The 19,473-nt window shown below is 47.5% G+C and overlaps 1 protein-coding gene across 1 annotated transcript in view; it reads left to right on the forward strand.

Moving 5' to 3' along the window:
• The window catches only part of LOC134980964 (high affinity immunoglobulin gamma Fc receptor I-like), a 57,385-nt gene extending 40,135 nt beyond the window's left edge, over nt 1-17,250 (forward strand). Inside the window, exons 7-13 of the mRNA XM_063948016.1 lie at nt 5,318-5,596; nt 8,046-8,171; nt 10,408-10,485; nt 11,406-11,474; nt 13,805-13,873; nt 15,868-15,884; nt 16,579-17,250. Of these exons, the coding sequence (XP_063804086.1) occupies nt 5,318-5,596; nt 8,046-8,171; nt 10,408-10,485; nt 11,406-11,474; nt 13,805-13,873; nt 15,868-15,884; nt 16,579-16,641 (701 nt within the window). The 3' untranslated portion in view covers nt 16,642-17,250. The remainder of the gene's footprint in view (nt 1-5,317; nt 5,597-8,045; nt 8,172-10,407; nt 10,486-11,405; nt 11,475-13,804; nt 13,874-15,867; nt 15,885-16,578) is intronic.
• The last annotated feature ends 2,223 nt before the right edge of the window (nt 17,251-19,473 follow it).

Consider the following 19,473-nt stretch of genomic DNA (forward strand, 5'->3'; position numbering starts at 1 on the left):
TGCAGCTGCTATGGGGCCCAGAGCTGAGAGGGGCCACCTTCCCTGTCACAGTTACATGTGTTATATACAGGGGTGTAGCTACCATAGGTGCAGGGAGAGCAGCTGCTATGGGGCCAGAGCTGAGAGGGGCCACCTTCCCTGTCACAGTTACATGTGTTATATACAAGGCGTAGCTACCATAGGTGCAGGGAGTGCAGCTGCTATGGGGCCCAGAGCTGAGAGGGGCCACCTTCCCTGTCACAGTTACATGTGTTATATACAGGGTGTAGCTACCATAGGTGCAGGGAGTGCAGCTGCTATGGGGCCCAGAGCTTAGAGGGGCCACCTTCCCTGTCACAGTTACACGTGTTATATACAGGGGAGTAGCTACCATAGGTGCAGGGAGTGCAGCTACAATGGGGCCCAGAACTGAGAGGGGCCACCTTCCCTGTCACAGTTACATGTGTTATATACAGGGTGTAGCTACCATAGGTGCAGGGAGTGCAGCTGCTATGGGCCCAGAGCTGAGAGGGGCCACCTTCCCTTTCACAGTTACATGTGTTATATACAGGGTGTAGCTACCATAGGTGCAGGGAGTGCAGCTGCTATGGGGCCCAGAGCTGAGAGGGGCCACCTTCCCTGTCACAGTTACATGTGTTATATACAAGGGTGTAGCTACCATAGGTGCAGGGAGAGCAGCTGATATGGAGCCAGAGCTGAGAGGGGCCACCTTCCCTTTCACAGTTACATGTGTTATATACAAGGTGTAGCTACCATAGGTGCAGGGAGTGCAGCTGCTATGGGCCCAGAGCTGAGAGGGGCCACCTTCCCTGTCACAGTTACGTGTTATATACAGAGTGTAGCTACCATAGGTGCAGGAAGTGCAGTTGCTATGGGGCCAGAGCTGAGAGGGGCCACCTTCCCTGTCACAGTTACACGTGTTATATACAGGGGAGTAGCTACCATAGGTGCAAGGAGTGCAGCTACAATGGGGCCCAGAACTGAGAAGGGGCCACCTTCCCTGTCACAGTTACATGTGTTATATACAGGGTGTAGCTACCATAGGTGCAGGGAGTGCAGCTGCTATGGGGCCCAGAGCTGAGAGGGGCCACCTTCCCTGTCACAGTTACATGTGTTATATACAGGGTGTAGCTACCATAGGTGCAGGGAGTGCAGCTGCTATGGGCCCAGAGCTGAGAGGGGCCACCTTCCCTGTCACAGTTACATGTGTTATATACAAGGGTGTAGCTACCATAGGTGCAGGGAGTGTAGCTGCTATGGGGCCCAGAGCTGAGAGGGGCCACCTTCCCTGTCACAGTTACATGTGTTATATACAGGGTGTAGCCGCCATAGGTGCAGGGAGTGCAGCTGCTATGGGGCCCAGAGCTGAGAGGGGCCACCTTCCCTGTCACAGTTACATGTGTTGTATACAAGGGTGTAGCTACCATAGGTGCAGGGAGTGCAGCTGCTATGGGGCCAGAGCTGAGAGGGGCCACCTTCCCTGTCACAGTTACATGTGTTATATACAGGGTGTAGCCGCCATAGGTGCAGGGAGTGCAGCTGCTATGGGGCCCAGAGCTGAGAGGGGCCACCTTCCCTGTCACAGTTACATGTGTTATATTCAGGGTGTAGCTACCATAGGTGCAGGGAGTGCAGCTGCTATGGGGCCCAGAGCTGAGAGGGGCCACCTTCCCTGTCACAGTTACATGTGTTATATACAGGGTGTAGCTACCATAGGTGCAGGGAGTGCAGCTGCTATTGGGCACAGAGCTGAGAGGGGCCACCTTCCCTGTCACAGTTACATGTGTTGTATACAAGGGTGTAGCTACCATAGGTGCAGGGAGTGCAGCTGCTATGGGGCCAGAGCTGAGAGAGGTCACCTTCCCTGTCACAGTTACATGTGTTATATACAGGGGTGTAGCTACCATAGGTGCAGTGAGTGCAGCTGCTATGGGCCACAGAGCTGCGAGGGGCCATCTTCCCTGTCACAGTTACATGTGTTGTATACAGGGTGTAGCTACCATAGGTGCAGGGAGTGCAGCTGCTATGGGGCCAGAGCTGAGAGGGGCCACCTTCCCTGTCACAGTTACATGTGTTATATACATGGTGTAGCTACCATAGGTACAGGGAGTGCAGCTGCTATGGGGCCCAGAGCTGAGAGGGGCCACCTTCCCTGTCACAGTTACATGTGTTATATACAGGGTGTAGCTACCATAGGTGCAGTGAGTGCAGCTGCTATGGGCCACAGAGCTGCGAGGGGCCACCTTCCCTGTCATAGTTACATGTGTTATATACAGGGTGTAGCTACTATAGGTGCAGGGAGTGCAGCTGCTATGGGGCCCAGAGCTGAGAGGGGCCACCTTCCCTGTCACAGTTACATGTGTTATATACAGGGTGTAGCTACCATAGGTGCAGGGAGTGCAGCTGCTATGGGGCCAGAGCTGCGAGGGGCCACCTTCCCTGTCACAGTTACATGTGTTATATTGAGAGACAATAGTACAAGGGGCAGATTGACCATAGGGCTCACCAGGAAGATTCCCGGTAGGCCCATTAATCTGTGGGGCCTGTTTTGTGTGTTATCATGTGGCCCCACCCCCCACATGACCGCACTCAGTACACTGCATTGTCCCCATTCATTCTGTTATTTCATCTCTGCAGTACAGTAACTCTGCCATCCAGTGATGCTGCCATGGCTACACGTTATGTTATACATCTGGTGCTGCCCATGTCGGGTCACTTCTATAAAATTTTACAGGGTCACTTTAGTTCCCAAATCCGCCCCAGGTCTCAGACACAACTGCAGCAAAAGACGCAAGGTAGGCCACAATTGCGTATAATTAGGCCCTATGAAGATGGATCCTACCCACCCCCTCATCAGACCGCATCCCTAGTAGTGCTGCTTCCATAAATTTTCTGGGCTGGTTTTCCATCTTAATCCACCCCTGAATAGTACAACAGGGTATCTAAAGCCATCTATGTGTAGCGCTTGCTGGCTGTAAATGACCCACATGTCACACCGTACCCAGTAATATGTATTATCATCTCTTTTAGTTTCATTTACTGATCCAGCCATAAGAAGTAGTCCATCATCAGTGACAGAGGGCGATGAGATGACTCTGACCTGTGACATAACACGTGAAGGACATGTAGTGAAATCCCATCTAGGCATTAAATGGATGTGATGGGCTAGCAGTTGGCCCCATCTAGTTACTGAGAGGATGTGATGGGCTAGCAGTTGACTCCCATACATTGAATGGATGTGATGGGCTGGTAGTTGGCCTCCATCTAGACATTGAGCGGGTGTGATGGGCTGGCAGTTGGCCCCCATCTAGGAATTCAGTGGATGTGAGGAAGATGGCTTTGTCTAGGCATTGAGTCGATGTGGTGGGCTAGCAGTTGGCCCCATCTAGTTACTGAGAGGATGGGATGGGCTAGCAGTTGACTCCCATACATTGAATGGATGTGATGGGCTGGTAGTTGGCCTCCATCTAGACATTGAGCGGGTGTGATGGGCTGGCAGTTGTCCCCCATCTAGGAATTCAGTGGATGTGAGGAAGATGGCTTTGTCTAGGCATTGAGTCGATGTGATGGGCTAGCAGTTGACCCCATCTAGGCATTGAGTGGATCTGATGGGCTGATAGTTGGCACATATCTAGACATTGAGTGTATGTGATGGGCTGGTAGTTGGCCCCCATCTAGACATTAAGTGGATATGATGGAGATGGCCCCATCAAGGCAATGGATGTGAAGGATTTGTAGTTGAACCCCATCTAGGCATTGAGTGGATATGATGGAGATGGCCCCCTATCTAGGCATTGAATGGATGTGTAGGACTGGTAGTTGAACCCCATCTAGGCATTGAGCAGATATGATGGAGATGGCCCCCAACTAGGCATTTAATGTATGTGATGGGCTAATAGTTGAACCCCATCTAGGCACTGATTGGATGAGATGGTCTGGTAGTTGACCCTCATCTACATATTGACTGGATGTGATAGATTGGTATTTGTCCCACATCTAGGCACTAAGTGGATGTGATGGACTGGTAGTTGGCACATATATAGACATTAAGTGGATGTGATGGGCCGGTAGTTGGCACATATATAGACATTAAGTGGATGTGATGGGCCGGTAGTTGGCTCCCATCTAGGCTTTGAGTGGATGTGATGGGCTCTTAGTGGGCACATACCTAGACGTTGAGTGGATGTGATGGGCTGGTAGTTGGTCTCCATCTAGACACTGAGTGGATGTAATGGGCTGGAAGTTGCCCCCTAATATAGATAACTGAATACATTATGGAAGCTGAATGACAGTGAATGTGTAGGAATATAATAAAATGGTAGTGTAGCTTTAATTGCAAAATATACAGTTCTGAATAGATGTTCAATTTTCATTACACTGTATCTGGGAATAAAATTATAAGCATCTGACCGTTTGTGGTCAGCTAAGTTTCTCTAGAAATAGGGAAGTGAGAATTCTAGAATATTATATTTATAATCATTGTGAGATGGCTCAGAGGCTGCACCCCCATCTCACACAGGGCTCACTCTTGGTGCAGGGTGCTGATAGGTGAGGAAGGCATATTTTAAAGGTCAACATTTTAGTCGTCCTCTATCACTATAGCACCCTGCACCCAGAGTGACCTCTATCACGTTGGCTGCATAATGCAGGCATTATTTACTCTGCAGGCTACATACTGTATGTATATGTGCACGGAACACACTCCGAGACAATAGTACAAGGGGCAGATTGGCCATAGGGCTCACTAGGAAGATTCCCGGTAGGCCCATGTAATTGTGGGGCCTGTTTTGTGTGTTGTCATGTGGCCTCACCCCCTTACATGACAGGCGGCCCACCACATTTAGTGCATTGCATTGTCCCCATTCATTCTGTTATTCCATCTCTGCAGTAAAGCAACTCTGCCATCAGGTGATGCTGCCCATGTGTACACGGTATGTTATACCTCTGGTGCTGCCCATGTGTACACGGTATGTTATACCTCTGGTGCTGCCCATGTCAGGACACTTATACAACATTTTACAGGGCCACTTTTAGTTCCCAATCCTCCCCAGGTCTGCAGAAAAGATGGAAGGTAGGCCAGAATTGCGTATAATCATACCCTATGAGGAGGGATCCCGCCCCCCTCAACAGACCCCACCCCCTCATCAGACCACACTCCTAATAGTGCTGCTTATATAAATTTCCCAGGCTGGCTTTCCATCCCAATCCGCCCCCGAATATTACAACATGGTATCTGCATCTATGTGTAGCACTTGCTGGCTGTAAATGACCCACATGTCACACCGTACCCAGTATTTGATATTTTCATCTCTTTCAGTCTCATTTACTGATCCAACAATAAGAAGTGGTTCATCCTCAGTGACAGAGGGCAATGAGATGACTCTGACCTGTGACACAACATGTTCCCCGGTCACAGCTACTACAGGACTACACTTTGCTTTCTACAGAGATGAGCAGATAGTGCAGGACTTCAATACATCAGCTACATACAGAGTTACGTCAGCCGAGGAGGAGGATTCTGGGAGATATCGCTGTGATGTCACATTTCCCACCGGCAGACTGACAAAGAAGAGCGACGTGTTATCTATTCATATAGGTGAGTGTGGGAGACTGATGTTATATTGTACTTCCCAGCATTGCACAGGGCAACACCAGGGCACAAACTGAACACAACTCCCTCCACCGAGCCTCCCTAATATCTACTATCTCTTGTTTAAAGATACATTTCCTACACGGATAAATGTTTTAAATATAATTACTACTGTGACGGCATTCTTCTGTCAGCATTATCCTGCCCACACTGTACTGTCTATAATGTAACCATAGAGGAAACACACCAAACCCTCAGGGACAGACTGAGAGCCACATGGGCCTGGTGCTGAAAATGATCAGAGCCTATTGTGAGAAGTGAAGGAGGCGTGGCCAGTGCTGTGTGGGTGTGGCCAGGGCCAACATCAAGGTGGGTCTGCTGGGACTGCAGTCCTGGGCCCGGACACTCTGACAGAGAGGGTGGGCTCGGCCTGCACCTACTGCCCACACTGCTTCTACTGCACACACTGCTTCTACTGCCCACACTGCACCTACTGCCCACACTGCTTCTACTGCCCACACTGCTTCTACTGCCCACACTGCTTCTACTGCCCACACTGATTCTACTGCCCACACTGCTTCTACTGCCCACACTGCTTCTACTGCCCACACTGCTTCTACTGCCCACACTGCTTCTACTGCCCACACTGCTCTTATTACCCACACCACTTTACTGCCCACACCGCTTGTAGCACCTGGACTGCTCCTACTACCAACCTGCCCACACCACTCCTTCTGCCCACCCGCTCCTACTGCCTGCTGGCTTCCGGCCGCTGCCTCAGACAGGTCTGACAAGCGATCCTCAGTGGAACACCGCGACTGCAGAGAAGTGAGGCAGAGACGGGTCAATAAGAGCCGCAGAAGGAGAACAGGAGCAAGGATCACCCATGGCAGCTCAGGAATAGACCAGCAGGTCACTGAGGTAGATGTCCCATGGAGTATAGGCAGCTGGATCCAAGATTGGGAGAAGGCAAAACACTGCAGGTTGGGACGCTCTGACACACCACCCACACCACTTCTACATTGGCTGGGGGGGGGGGGGGGGGGGGGGCAGGACTGCCTACTTTGTCAGTCCTGGGAAGCCCAGGGTGTGGCCAGTGTTATGTGGAGGTGTACCATATGTAGAAGTAGAGAAATATGACCATTTTGTGAAAAAAATAGAATAAAATGTTAATACTGGATTTACAGCCAACCGTGTGGCCGTGTGGGCAGCTGCTCATCATTGTGGTGTCATGATGTTGGGCCTGTATTTATATGAAGGGCTGGGGCTGTAGTTCTATCTGCCCGACTGTTAATCTGGCCCTGCAAACCCACTAGAAAGACCCCAGTCACATAACACAGATCTGACAGCGGACATTCATTTCACCCAAGCACCAGCCCAGTGTGGCTTAACCAGGCAGTGTGGTATATTGTGCCGTACTCACTGTTGCACTGGTAGAAGAGGAGCATGAAGAGGCGCTTGTACCAGTCTAGGGGGTCTATTTACTAAGCCTTGGTTGGAAATAAAGTGTACAGAGATAAACAGGGTTATTAAGAGTTGTTAACAAACCAAAAAAGTTAGCAGTTGGGCAGTAGCGGATCTTGCCACGGGCAAGCAGTACTTTTGCCCGGGGCGCCGCCTTCCGGAGGGCGCAGGGCGCCCTCCGGAGGGCGCCGCACCAGGGCAAGATCCGCTGCTGGTGTGTGCCCCCGGCTGCCCGCTGCCCGCTGCCCCCAGCCGCTGCCGCTGGGAAGGGAAACTAGACGCGTACGCGTCTAGTTTCCCTTCCTGGAAAGGTCCTTTACTGTGCGGTGCGCGATGACGTCATCGCGCACCGCACAGCAAAGGTCCTCTCCACGAAGGGAACTAGACGCTACGCGTCTAGTTTCCCTTCGTGGAGAGGACCTTTGCTGTGCGTTACGCGATGACGTCATCGCGCACCGCACATCAATTCAGTCTGTACAGGGGGCGTAAATGACCACGCCCCCTGTACAAAGCCACGCCCCCTAATGCCGCCCGGGGCGCCAGAAGCCCCGGAGCCGGCCCTGCAGTTGGGCAAAACCATGTGCACTGCAGGGGGGGCAGATGTAACATGTGCAGAGAGAGTTAGATTTGGGTGGGTTATTTTGTTATTGTGCAGGGTAAATACTGGCTGCTTTATTTCTACACTGCAATTTAGACTTCAGTGTCAAGTCCTGGATAGAAATAAAGTACCAACCAATCAGCTCCTAACTGTCACTTTACAGGCTGTGATAAAAATATTATAGGAGTTTCTTGGTTCCACTTAATGTCTCTCCAAGACTTGATGCATCTCCCCCTGGTACTGTGAACACCATTCTTCTCTGCTTCTTATACTCTATTCCCCGTTGTTCCTATATATCTCTCTGCTGAGCATGAGCGTGATATAACCATCGCCAATGTGCAGAAGCTGTGTAGAGCCACCTAATGCACTATATGTGTGTGTTGTTTCCTATAGAGAAAGGATTCCCGCTGCCTATGGTTCTGGGGGCTGTAATGGGAGCTGTGGTGCTGATCATCCTCATCTCCGTCCTCCTTGTCTGGAAATGTAGAAAAAACAAAGCTTCACGGAACACAACGGCAGGTAACGATCATTATCTTGTATTAATAAGGCGCCAGTAAGTGTCTGCAGCGCCATACCTGGAGAGGGGGTGGGCATAGAACAAAGCAGGGCAGACTTACACAAACTTACCACGTTCAGGTACAAAGTACAATACACAGCAGCTAGCAGAGCAGAAGTACAAAGCATGGGTATAAAACTTCAATATTACAGTGCAGGGAGGGTGAGGCGCAGGGTGTACAGCACAACAAAATGACGCACAACAAATACAAACAGGCGGAATAAAATTACTGGATACAATTTCAATCAAATTGCAAGGTGGACAGAATAGTTTGATCTAAGGCGGAGTACACACTATGCGATATGTTGTTTGTGCAGTGACTAATGACATATTGCATAGCGCATCTATCTGTTGTCTGTGTGTACAGACCGTATATGTCAGTGTCATTCACAGATACTGTATATCAGGTCAGCTCTGCAGCACAGATGATGCAGATATATCATTGCGATACATCAGTGCATCTGCCTGTGGGTACGGCTGACTCACAGACCACACAATAGGTCAGTCGCAGAATATTCAATATGACATCACAAGTGGGCGGGCACATCCAAATGGGTTTGCTGCCGGACACATTTGACAGATTATTGATAAGTGTGTATGCACAAGATCATTGGTGCATAAACTTAACCAATCGTTAGATTGGTCGGCGGATTGGCTGGACGGCAGATCCATTGGCCAGGTGTGTACCCGGCTTATGACATGAAAGACAGGCATGATAGACAGGAGTAGAACAGTAGTGCAGGATAGAATAATTCAGCCCAAAATGCCTACACAATCAAAGGAATACAGCGTGAGACATGACAGGGACATTTGAGGCAGATGGTGGACAGATGTGAGATGTTGGGTAGCTTATATTCTAAGGGGATGGGGTTGGGAGACAATAAGAGCAATCGGGGCAATTTTCAAATTATAGGGCAAACTGTGGAAGATGTTGAGGCCTCTATGGGGTCCCAGTAGACCAGGGGCCAAGATGGAAAGTCAGTAATCAGTAAAGAGTATGGTCTGCACTAAACCTGAGGAGGTGGCGGATGGAATGTCTTAGTTACAGGCATAGAGAATTAGATAGTGCAGCCAGAGTTGCAGGAGGGTGGGTAATAGGGCTGGTGGTGGGAACAGGCCTAGGTGGGGAACAGGCAGAGATGGGGGACAGACCTAGGTGGGGAACAGGCAGAGATGGGGGACAGGCCTAGGTGGGGAACAGGCAGAGATGGGGGACAGGCCTAGGTGGGGAACAGGCAGAGATGGGGAACAGGCCTAGGTGGGGAACAGGCAGAGATGGGGGACAAACCTAGTTAGAGGACAGGTCTAGATGGGGAACAGGCAGAGATTGGGAACAGGCAGAGATTGGGAACAGGCAGAGATTGGGAATAGGCAGAGATGGGGAACAGGCCTAGGTGGGGAACAGGCAGAGATGGGGAACAGGCCTAGGTGGGGAACACACCCAGGAGGTGTAAGTGTACAGACCATAAACACGGGACAGATCATTACCAGACTGCAATGGAGCTGTCACATTGCTGTATGCCGGAGGGGTCACTTGGGGGAATGCAGGGGTGAGGACTGTACACAGTGTGTCACCCTTCTAGGCCAGCTCCTCCTCAGTTACTGGGAGCCAGGTGCTGCACTGTGACATTATTGTGCAGGGCCCGGCTCCTGTCATTGAGGAGTAGCCGGTAGGGCAGGCCATGTCTATCGGGGCAGCCCAGAATGCTGGCCATGACCCGGAGCAATGTAAAAGGGGGCTTCCTGCAAGGTCACACCTCCTTTAAAGGGTGCATGTGCACAGCGGGGGGTATTGGCCACACCAGGTGTCACTGATCCCAGTGTCACCACTGCTGTATGCATAGCAGCAGATGCAGGATAGAAGCAGTACCTTCATGGCAGAGACCACAATGCCCCAGTGGGTCTGCAGGAGAAGGCCCAGGATCTCTCTCAGGCAGAGGTTGGGGGCAGTGATGTGTTACAGGCAGCAGCCAGAGCCATGGAGACTATTAGTTGGGACGCCATGCTGAATCCACGGTGAGCTGAGACAAATTGGAAGGATAAGTAGAGCCCATGAGGTCAGCGTGAGGAACCGAGGGGCCAAGTAATCAAAGCCAACGCCCAGGGGGGTAATAGTAAGCCAGGCAGTAGTTATTTTTTTATGTGTGTTTTTTTTACAAAGACTCAATCATTACTGGCTATGCTTAATATATTATACAGACACCAAAGATGACACAAGCCCCTCGCTGGAGGAAAACGTCTCTTGCACCTACTTGGATTTGAGACGCTTACCTACAGGTGAGTATGAATTATTTATGATGCGCTGCAGCCAACTGTGAATGTACCTGACAATGTAGCTGACAATGGCCCTTATTCCGAGCTGATCGCTAGCTGCTTTTGGTCGCAGCGCGGCGATCAGGCTAAAAATCAGCAGCTCTGCGCATGCGTGTGGCCCGCAGTGCGCACGCGCAAAGTACTTTCACACAAAACTATGCCGTTTTACACAAGGTCTAGCGGCACTTTTCAGTCGCACTGCTGATCGGTTAGTGATTGACAGGAAGTGGGTGTTTCTGTGAGGAAACTGACCGATTTCCAGGAGTGTGCTAAGAAACGCAGGCGTGTCAGATGAAAACGCAGGCGTGCCTGAGGAAACGGGGGAGTGGCTGGCCGAATGCAGGGCGTGTATGAGACGTCAAAGCAGGAACTAAACAGACTGAAGTGATCGCAAAGAAGGAGTAGGTCTGGAGCGTGTGCAATGCTGCTAAAAGCAGCTAGCGAGCGAACAACTCGGAATGAGGACCAATATACCTGACGATGTACCTGACCATGTACCTGATGATGTATCTGACAATGTATGCCCGGCATTAGTGGTGTTGTGGCCCTGCTGGGCCCCTCCATTAGCCCCCCCCCCCCCACCTTCTGTGACAATCCTGGAATGTTACTTTATGAATACGGAGAGATTATTGCTGCCCCAGGATAGACAAATGGTGAATGTCTTCTAATGAGAAGTGTTTGCTTTCCATTACTCATCGATAAGTTAATTCAGCAGCTTAGGGCTAGATTTATCAAGGCTTGGAGAGAGAGAAACTGGAGAGAGATAAAGTACCAACCAATCAGCTCCTAGCTGCATTGTTATAGGCTGTGTTTGAAAAATGACAGGAGCTGATTGGTTGGTATGTTATCTGTACTGTGTGTAATCTTCTGCTCCGTTGCCATAGGTGACAGCACCCCCTCACAGGTAGAAGACGTCTGTTACAGCAACATTGGTGTAAAACACTTACCTAAAGGTTAGTACCAGTCATTTGTTAATGAGCCTGAACCAACCCCTAATGTTTCCCTGTAGTGATAACACAAGTTCCTCTCTTCTTGTCTGCTACAACCACAATATCACAATACCCTTATTACATACCGAGACTATTTCACTGTCTGTGATTTTCATTTCTACTAATACCTGTTCTCACCTGTCCTGTAATCAGTGGTGACAACGTCAGTTCTCCCTGCTCAGCTTTCCCCAAATCATATACAAGACTCAGGACTACAATTTGTGGGATTTCATTTATTATACAACCCACCAGTGTCTTGTTAAGTGTGATACTATCAGCGGTGCAAGTATGCGGGTACGCTCGGGTAGAATTTGGCAGCGGGTACGCAGTACCACCTGTCACACACTTTGCCATTACCACAATTATAATGTGCAACAAAGCAACAAGACCATGGTGCTTGGCAGCATGACGGCTCCTCCCACTGTGTCAGGGTTACTGGGAGTGCGGCAGTGGCTGTATTTTCCTGTTATAATGGAAGCATTACTATATATTTTTAGCTTTGCCTCCAGATTCCAAAAAAAGGGGCTGTGTCATGTGACCACGCCACTAGTGTCATGTAGCCACTCCCACTAGCAGCATGTGACCATGCCCTCTTACAACACATGACCACTCCCATTTTGCGGCACTCAGTAACACTAAGAAAATATTTCTACTTGCACCACTGGATACTATACACCATACCACATGACAATATTACATAAGCTGTACTATACACAACATATTACTTTATGTTGAGTAATACAGACACAAAGAACGCACTTCGAAACAATATCTTATGTTTCATTTGTAATTTTAATTTCTTTGTACTCTTAAAATCATGATTCAGATTTTTTTGCTTTAAATGTACCAAATGTCCAGAGTCCACCAACACCTGAAAACAGTAGCACAGTTTTTTGTCACCCCCCCCCCCCCCCCCCCCCCCCCTTTCCCCAACAACATCTCTCTGTACAACATCTCTCTGCAACCCCTCCTCCCCCCTTCTTTCCCGGCTTAATCTCACTTTGATAAACTGTGAAAATGGCAACACAACTACTTTGTCCCCAAACAATGATAGCCTGCTATCATCTAGATATAACGATCAGTAATTCCATACACTGAAGATGGTCGCATATGAGGAATACAGTTCTTGCTGTACTCACAAATCAGGGCCTGTAGTAGACCACATAACCAGTGGACTCAGGGGTCTCTGAGTAACGCAGGAACACATCTGTTCATAGAGGACACCAGAAGAAAATTGTGTGGAAGTGCAGGGTTGGAGGTTGCACTTCAGTGGAGAAATGCTGGGTCCTAGTGCCTGGTAACCAACTTGGGTCCAGCTGCAGCTGTATGGACCAGGAGGGGAAGAGGAATGATGCGGAGACTGAGGGGCCGAGCTGCACCTTTCCAGGCTGCAAAAAAACAAAACATAATTTCCTGACTAGTTATATCAGCAACTACAAAGCCGTGTGCTGTCATTATCTTTAGGGTTACTGTCAGGAATGTTTTATACTGGCCCTTCCCTATTACATGTACCATTTGTCTGTACACAATGAGCAATGTTCAGGAGAATTCAGCCTACTATTAGGCCTAGGAAATAGTCACAGCATAGCGTGGAGTCACAGAGAATAAACGCAGGAGTCCGAAAATTGGTTCAACCCACAAAGTACAGCATCTGCTTCCTCCGGTGTAAGTGATGGACAGGGCCGTAGAGAGCATAGCCGAATCCCAGGAACTTTTCAGGGGGCATGGCGTGACCACCGGAGGTGTGGCATAACCATAGGAGGCGTGGCCCTGCCCCCTTAGAAAATAAATATTTAGAAAATAGTATTTTAAGCACTTCGCTGGCCACAGTGCATTCCACCACACAGCAGGGTGTGCTGGGCCGAGGAGAAGGGCTGCTCCATTAGGCCTGTCCTCTCCCCCTTCTGTGACAATCCTGGAATGTTACTTTATGAATACGGAGATCTTATTACTGCCCCAGGATAGACAAATGGTGAATGTCTTCTAATGAGAAGTGTTTGCTTTCCGTTACTCATCAGTAAGTTGATTGAGCAGCTTAGGACTAGATTTATCAAGGCATGGAGAGAGAGAGAAACTGGAGAGAGATAAAGTAATAACCAATCAGCTCCTAGCTGCCATGTTATAGGCTGTGTTTGAAAAATGACAGGAGCTGATTGGTTGGTATGTTATCTCCGTCCACCTTATATCTCTGCAAGCTTTGATACATCTCCTCCTAAAGTGGCTCCTTTCTGTCTCATTCCTCCTTGATCACTGTGTGGCTGTACTGTGTGTAATCTTCTGCTCCGTTGCCATAGGTGACAGAACCCCCTCACAGGTAGAAGACGTCTGTTACAGCAACATTGGTGTAAAACACTTACCTAAAGGTTAGTATCAGTCATTTGTTAATGAGCCTGAACCGACCCCTAATGTTTCCCTGTAGGGATAACACAAGCTCCTCTCTTCTTGTCTGCTACAACCACAATATCACAATACCCTTATTACATACCGAGACTATTTCACTGTCTGTGATTTTCATTTACACTTTTCATCTCTACTTATACCTGTTCTCACCTGTCCTGTAATCAGAGGTGACAACCAGGGCCGGTTCAAGCCCGCTCTGCGCCCCGGGCAGGAAACGGGGCATGGCTTAATACGGGGGGCGTGGTCAGTTACGCCCCCTGTACATTAGTAGTGCCGCTTGTATGCTGAGCGGTGCGCGATGACATCATCGTGCACCGCACAGCAAAAGGTCCTCTCCACAAAGGGAAACTAGACGCGTAGTGTCTAGTTCCCTTCGTGGAGAGGACCTTGCTGTGCGGTGCATGATGATGTCATCGCGCACCGCTCAGCAGAGGTACTCTCGACGAAGGGAAACTAGACGCTACGCGTCTAGTTCCATTCACAGGGACACAGCGGGCAGCGGAGGCGGACGGGGGACACAGCAGACGGTGGGACACAGCGGGCAGCAGTGGCGGATCTTGCCATGGTGCGGCGCCCTCCGGATGGCGCCAGCGCCCTCCGGAAAGCGGCGCCCCAGGCAAAAGTCCTGCTTGCCCCGTGGCAAGATCCGCTACTGGTGACAACGTCGGTTCTCCCTGCTCAGCTTTCCCCAGATCATATACAAGACTCATGACTACAATTTGTGGGATTTAGGGGGACATTTACTAAGCAGTGATAAGAGCGGAGAAGTGAGCCAGTGGAGAAGTTGCCCATGGCAACCAATCAGCACTGAAGTAACATCTATAATTTGCATACTATAAAATTATACAGAGCTGCTGATTGGTTCCACTGGCTCACTTCTCCGCTCTTATCACTGCTTAGTAAATGTCCCCCTTAATTAATTATCAAACACACCAGTGTCTTGTTAAGTGTGATACTATACACCATACAACATGCCAATATTACATAAGGTGTACTGTACACAACATATTACTTTATGTTAAGTAATAGAGACACAAAGGACGCACTTCGAAACAATATCTTATGTTTCTTTTGTCAGTTTAATTTCTTTGTATTCTTAAAATCATGATTTAGATTATTTTGCTTTAGGTATATTGAATAAAGTTACATTTTAACTTCTACTTAGTGTATATGTGATATGGACGGGGGCAGAGAAGCCTGTACCAGGTGCTAAGTGTATTTGGAGGAAAACATGCAAAACAAATAATAATTCCATACATAGAGTCCTGATTATAGCATTTTGCTGTAGGGTTACTCATTATTTGTTTCTAGATGAACACTAATAATTGCCACTGCAGTGCTGTCTGTATTGCAGGTGGTCACTGGGATGGTATCTGCATTGCATGGCATTCACTGAGATGCTATCTGTATTGTATGGTGGTCAATGGGATGGTCTCTTATTGCATGGCATTCAAATGAATACTCTTATGTTTAATACTCAAAGGAGTTCATTCTTTTTTTTTTTTAGGAGGGGTTAAGTAATGATGACTGTGTGATATTGTGTGTCAGTCACTAGGATGTCCTTTGTATTATATGGCAGTCTCTGTATATTGGCAATCACAAGACTGCTCTCTGTATAGAATGGCTGCCACAAGAATGTTATTTGTATTGGATGGCAGTTCCTGGAAAGTTCTTTGTATTTTATGGCAGTCACAAGAATGTTCCCTGTATTATATGGGGTCACAAGAACACTCTGTGATCTATGTGATGTATCACTTTCACAATAACACTCTCTATATTGTAAAACACAATGTAGATTTCTTAGCAGTTGGCACTCACAATCTAGGACATGAATGGTAGGTCCCTTTGACACTGTACAGTGGAATTTTTCAGTGACATAAAATAATAATAATACTACAAGTCTACTACTACTATTACTAAAATAATGATGTTCTCATTTCTCTTTTATAATTCTCAGCTCCTGCCAGTAAAAATGTGAGTACTCATTACAGACAAATGGTTATAGATTGCTATATGTGTAGAACCGGAGATTAGGGATATATGGGAGGAAATCAGCGGCTAGTTTCCCTTTGCTGTGAGTCTCTGCTATTGTATGTAAAGGGCCCCATACACTACAGCGATATGTGTGAGGCTGAAGTCGGGGGCGATTTTCCTTGAACTCTCCCGGGAGCTTCCTGGGAGTGGTTCCATATAGGATTTGGTACATTTTGTATGCAATCCCAGCCATGCCTGCAGGAACCGATATATCACGAGTGCAGCACTAACGATCTAGGGGAGCCGATCCGACCCTCACGGGAACGCGCATCAGATCGGATTCACCTCCAAAATGCCCGATTTCACCCGATATATTGGCCTAAATTTGCATGAAATCGGGCATTATCGTTCTAGTGTATGGGGCCTTAAGTACAGACAGGACTACGCGTGAGGTAGATGGTCAGTATCACGGAGCCCTATCTAGGTACATGTGTAGCCTATCTGATAGAGGACCAGCCACCCAAGACCAGGCTGAGAGCCAGTTCTGAGCTTTACTTTCCTCCGGTGTCTTAGGTCTCACACCCACCTCTCTGTAATAACGAAGACCCATTAACGTGACGTGTAAAACAATTAGTAAATTGATGGATTTACTGTATAACAGAAGAGCTTCTCTAATCTTACAAACCCCGTCTAGGAGAATTCATCTGCACTTTATGCTGAAGTAAAGAAGAAAATCAGGAGTCCGCTGTCCAGATGAGGAGACCCCATCTCTATAGTAGCTCTTCCCCACTGCCCGCTTCTTGCTGAGTGAGCTGACCCGAATTATGACTCTATACAGACATCCAATAAGAATGCTTCTGCATCGTGTGCTTGCAATGCATTGTGACCCGCATACAGGAGATAGGGGGAATGTGATGGGGTAACAGCAGACTGTCCATGTCCCATTACTTGGAGTGGAGCCCCCCTATCTTCCACCCACTGTAATGTTTTCAGCAATAACTGTACCGGAATGGCTATCTGCATAAAGTGGGTGTTATAAAATATTATTTTTGCATTGAAATTATAAATCCATAGGGCAGGGATTATATTTCTGTTTGACAAAACAGAATTGAAATAAAAGTTTAAAATATTACTCATGCCTGTATACGCTTATTATATAAGGCTCATGTACAGCACAACTGCCCCTAATTACTAAAGAGAGACACAAAGAGAAGTCTGCTTATGATGCACACTTCTGATTGGTACATGAACATCCAATCACTATTCAGATCATGTAAATAATGAAATGTCAATGTGTCTATTACTGTATTTAAAACCAGTAAATACCAGACTAGAAAAGTGGGGAAAGAAAAGAAAGTGTATTAGAGGTAACAAATGTGATCTTAATTCTCTGTTCACTTTGCTTATTATTATATTTATACTTTTATATTTTATTGAATTTGTTTCCTTGCTACGTAGAATACGGCGCACCATCAAAATTGTATTGCCTTCCTAGAAACTGTTGTTATGGAGCTATATACTGTATTATCAGGTGCACCGAGAGGGGGGTACTACTTACCTGGGCCCTCCTGGTTAGAGGGCCCGGCTCAGCCATAGTCCCTATACGTAACACTTATCTTTGCTGTCTATCACATCTGTGGCTCCTGTAGCCAATCCCATTCCCAATTTTATTTATTTGTTGTATTGCGTTTTAACAGAATCAAAAGGATAAAAACAATAGAATGCATTCAGTAAAGGTGCTGGTTCCATTCCCTATTTAAAGGAAATCTGTGTGGTTACATGGCCAAAACACTTCTGCGGAGAAGTAAAAGTTTGCTTTTGAAAATGTTGAATGTGTTAAAGATAATGTAACTTTTATCCTATGTGTAAAGCCTCCTGGCTGTAATCTAGTAGCGGGACTGCATCTCTAACAGGACCTGCCGCTCCCTGCTACACTGTGTGGCCAGCTGTAATGAGGCTTGTCATCTGAATGGCTGGAATTCTCCGTTGCTTTGTGCTATTATTGCAATTTTACGGTATGGCGGGCACAATGGGGTGTATTTACTAAGCCTTAGATGGAGATAAAGTACCAGCCAATCAGCTCCCGACCGCCACGCCACAGGCTGTGTTTGAAAAAAATGACAGTTAGGAGCCGATTGGCTGGTACTTTATCTCCATCTCGATCCAAAGCTTAGTAAATAGACCTCTAACGGGACATTTACTAAGCAGTGATAAGAGCGGAGAAGTGAGCCAGTGGAGAAATTTCCCCATCAACCAATCAGCAGCTCTGTATCATTTTATGGTATGCAAATTATAGATGTTACTTCAGTGCTGATTGGTTGCCGTGGGCAACTTCTCCACTGGCTCACTTCTCCACTCTTATCATTGCTTAGTAAATGTCCCCTTTAGTTAGATGGTGCTTTTACTTAGACACAGGATACATTCACTATTAAGCCTTTAACTTAAAGTCTATTTTGTACATTTAAGAATCCAGAAAAAAAAAAGTTTATATATATATATATATATATATATAGTTGTAATTGTGTAATTAGCTGTCAAATGCAAACTCAGCAACGCACTGACGAGTCCTGCATACCATGATAGATTGTATATCTCCCCATTTCAGATACATCTCCAATATTTGTTTTTGTAGCTACTAATTGTCTTGTGTAAAGTTAAAGAACTTATATATACTGTAAGCTACACAGTTGCATACAATACAGTATATATTATCTCTGCAGTGTGGAGCACTTCTATATTTTCTTTGTAGTTGTTTCCTCCTGTGTAACGGATTTTAGCTCTTTTTTTAATACAGCGCATTACTTATTGCATGCTGGTCTCCTTATTGTCTGATAAATGTAACACACGATACTGATGTCTGCTGTGCAACGTGTACAAAAGTATGTGTGATATGACATCCAGTGAGGACAATGTGAGTGGGAGTCGGGAAAGGCTGTGACTACAGCTGGGTACATATTGTTTCCTCCCTGGCTGATCGGGCTAAATGCACCCGATCAGCCGAGCGGTGTGTATCCAGCTGTGACCCCATGTGAGGCAGCAGCAGGGTGAGGTAAGTGGATCATCAATGAGGGTCGGGAGGCCGGCTGTGCCGCACATAAGATGTGACCTCCTGATCCCCTCCATTGCAGGAGCGTTATAAGCCAGATATCTCACGCCGACACTGCATACACGCCTATAATAGTCAGACGTTCACCTGATAGCGGGAGAATGGGCCGACTATCGTATAGCGGTGTACCCAGCTTTAGGCAACAGTAAAGCTGAGGACACCGTTGTCCATCCTCCAGGGATCCAACTCCAGATCAGACTGTTTTGTAATGCAATCCTAGTGGAGACCTGGCTGCAGATTCTGCATCCAATCTGTGTGTACACACCTGTCCAATATTGCTGCAGATCTCCAATCTGCGTTCAAGAGTCTGCTGAAAGGATTGCATCACCATACACACGTAGAGATTCTGTCCAATCTGGCGGATTGGAAAGAAAATCTGGCAATGCCTGGGAGCAAATGACAATCAACTATTTGCTCCCAAAATCCAGAAAATGGACAAAAATGGTTGTTCAGATAAATTGATTTAATGAAACAAACTTAACC

The sequence above is a fragment of the Pseudophryne corroboree genome, chromosome 12, assembly GCF_028390025.1.
Source record: "Pseudophryne corroboree isolate aPseCor3 chromosome 12, aPseCor3.hap2, whole genome shotgun sequence".
NCBI lineage: Eukaryota > Metazoa > Chordata > Amphibia > Anura > Myobatrachidae > Pseudophryne > Pseudophryne corroboree.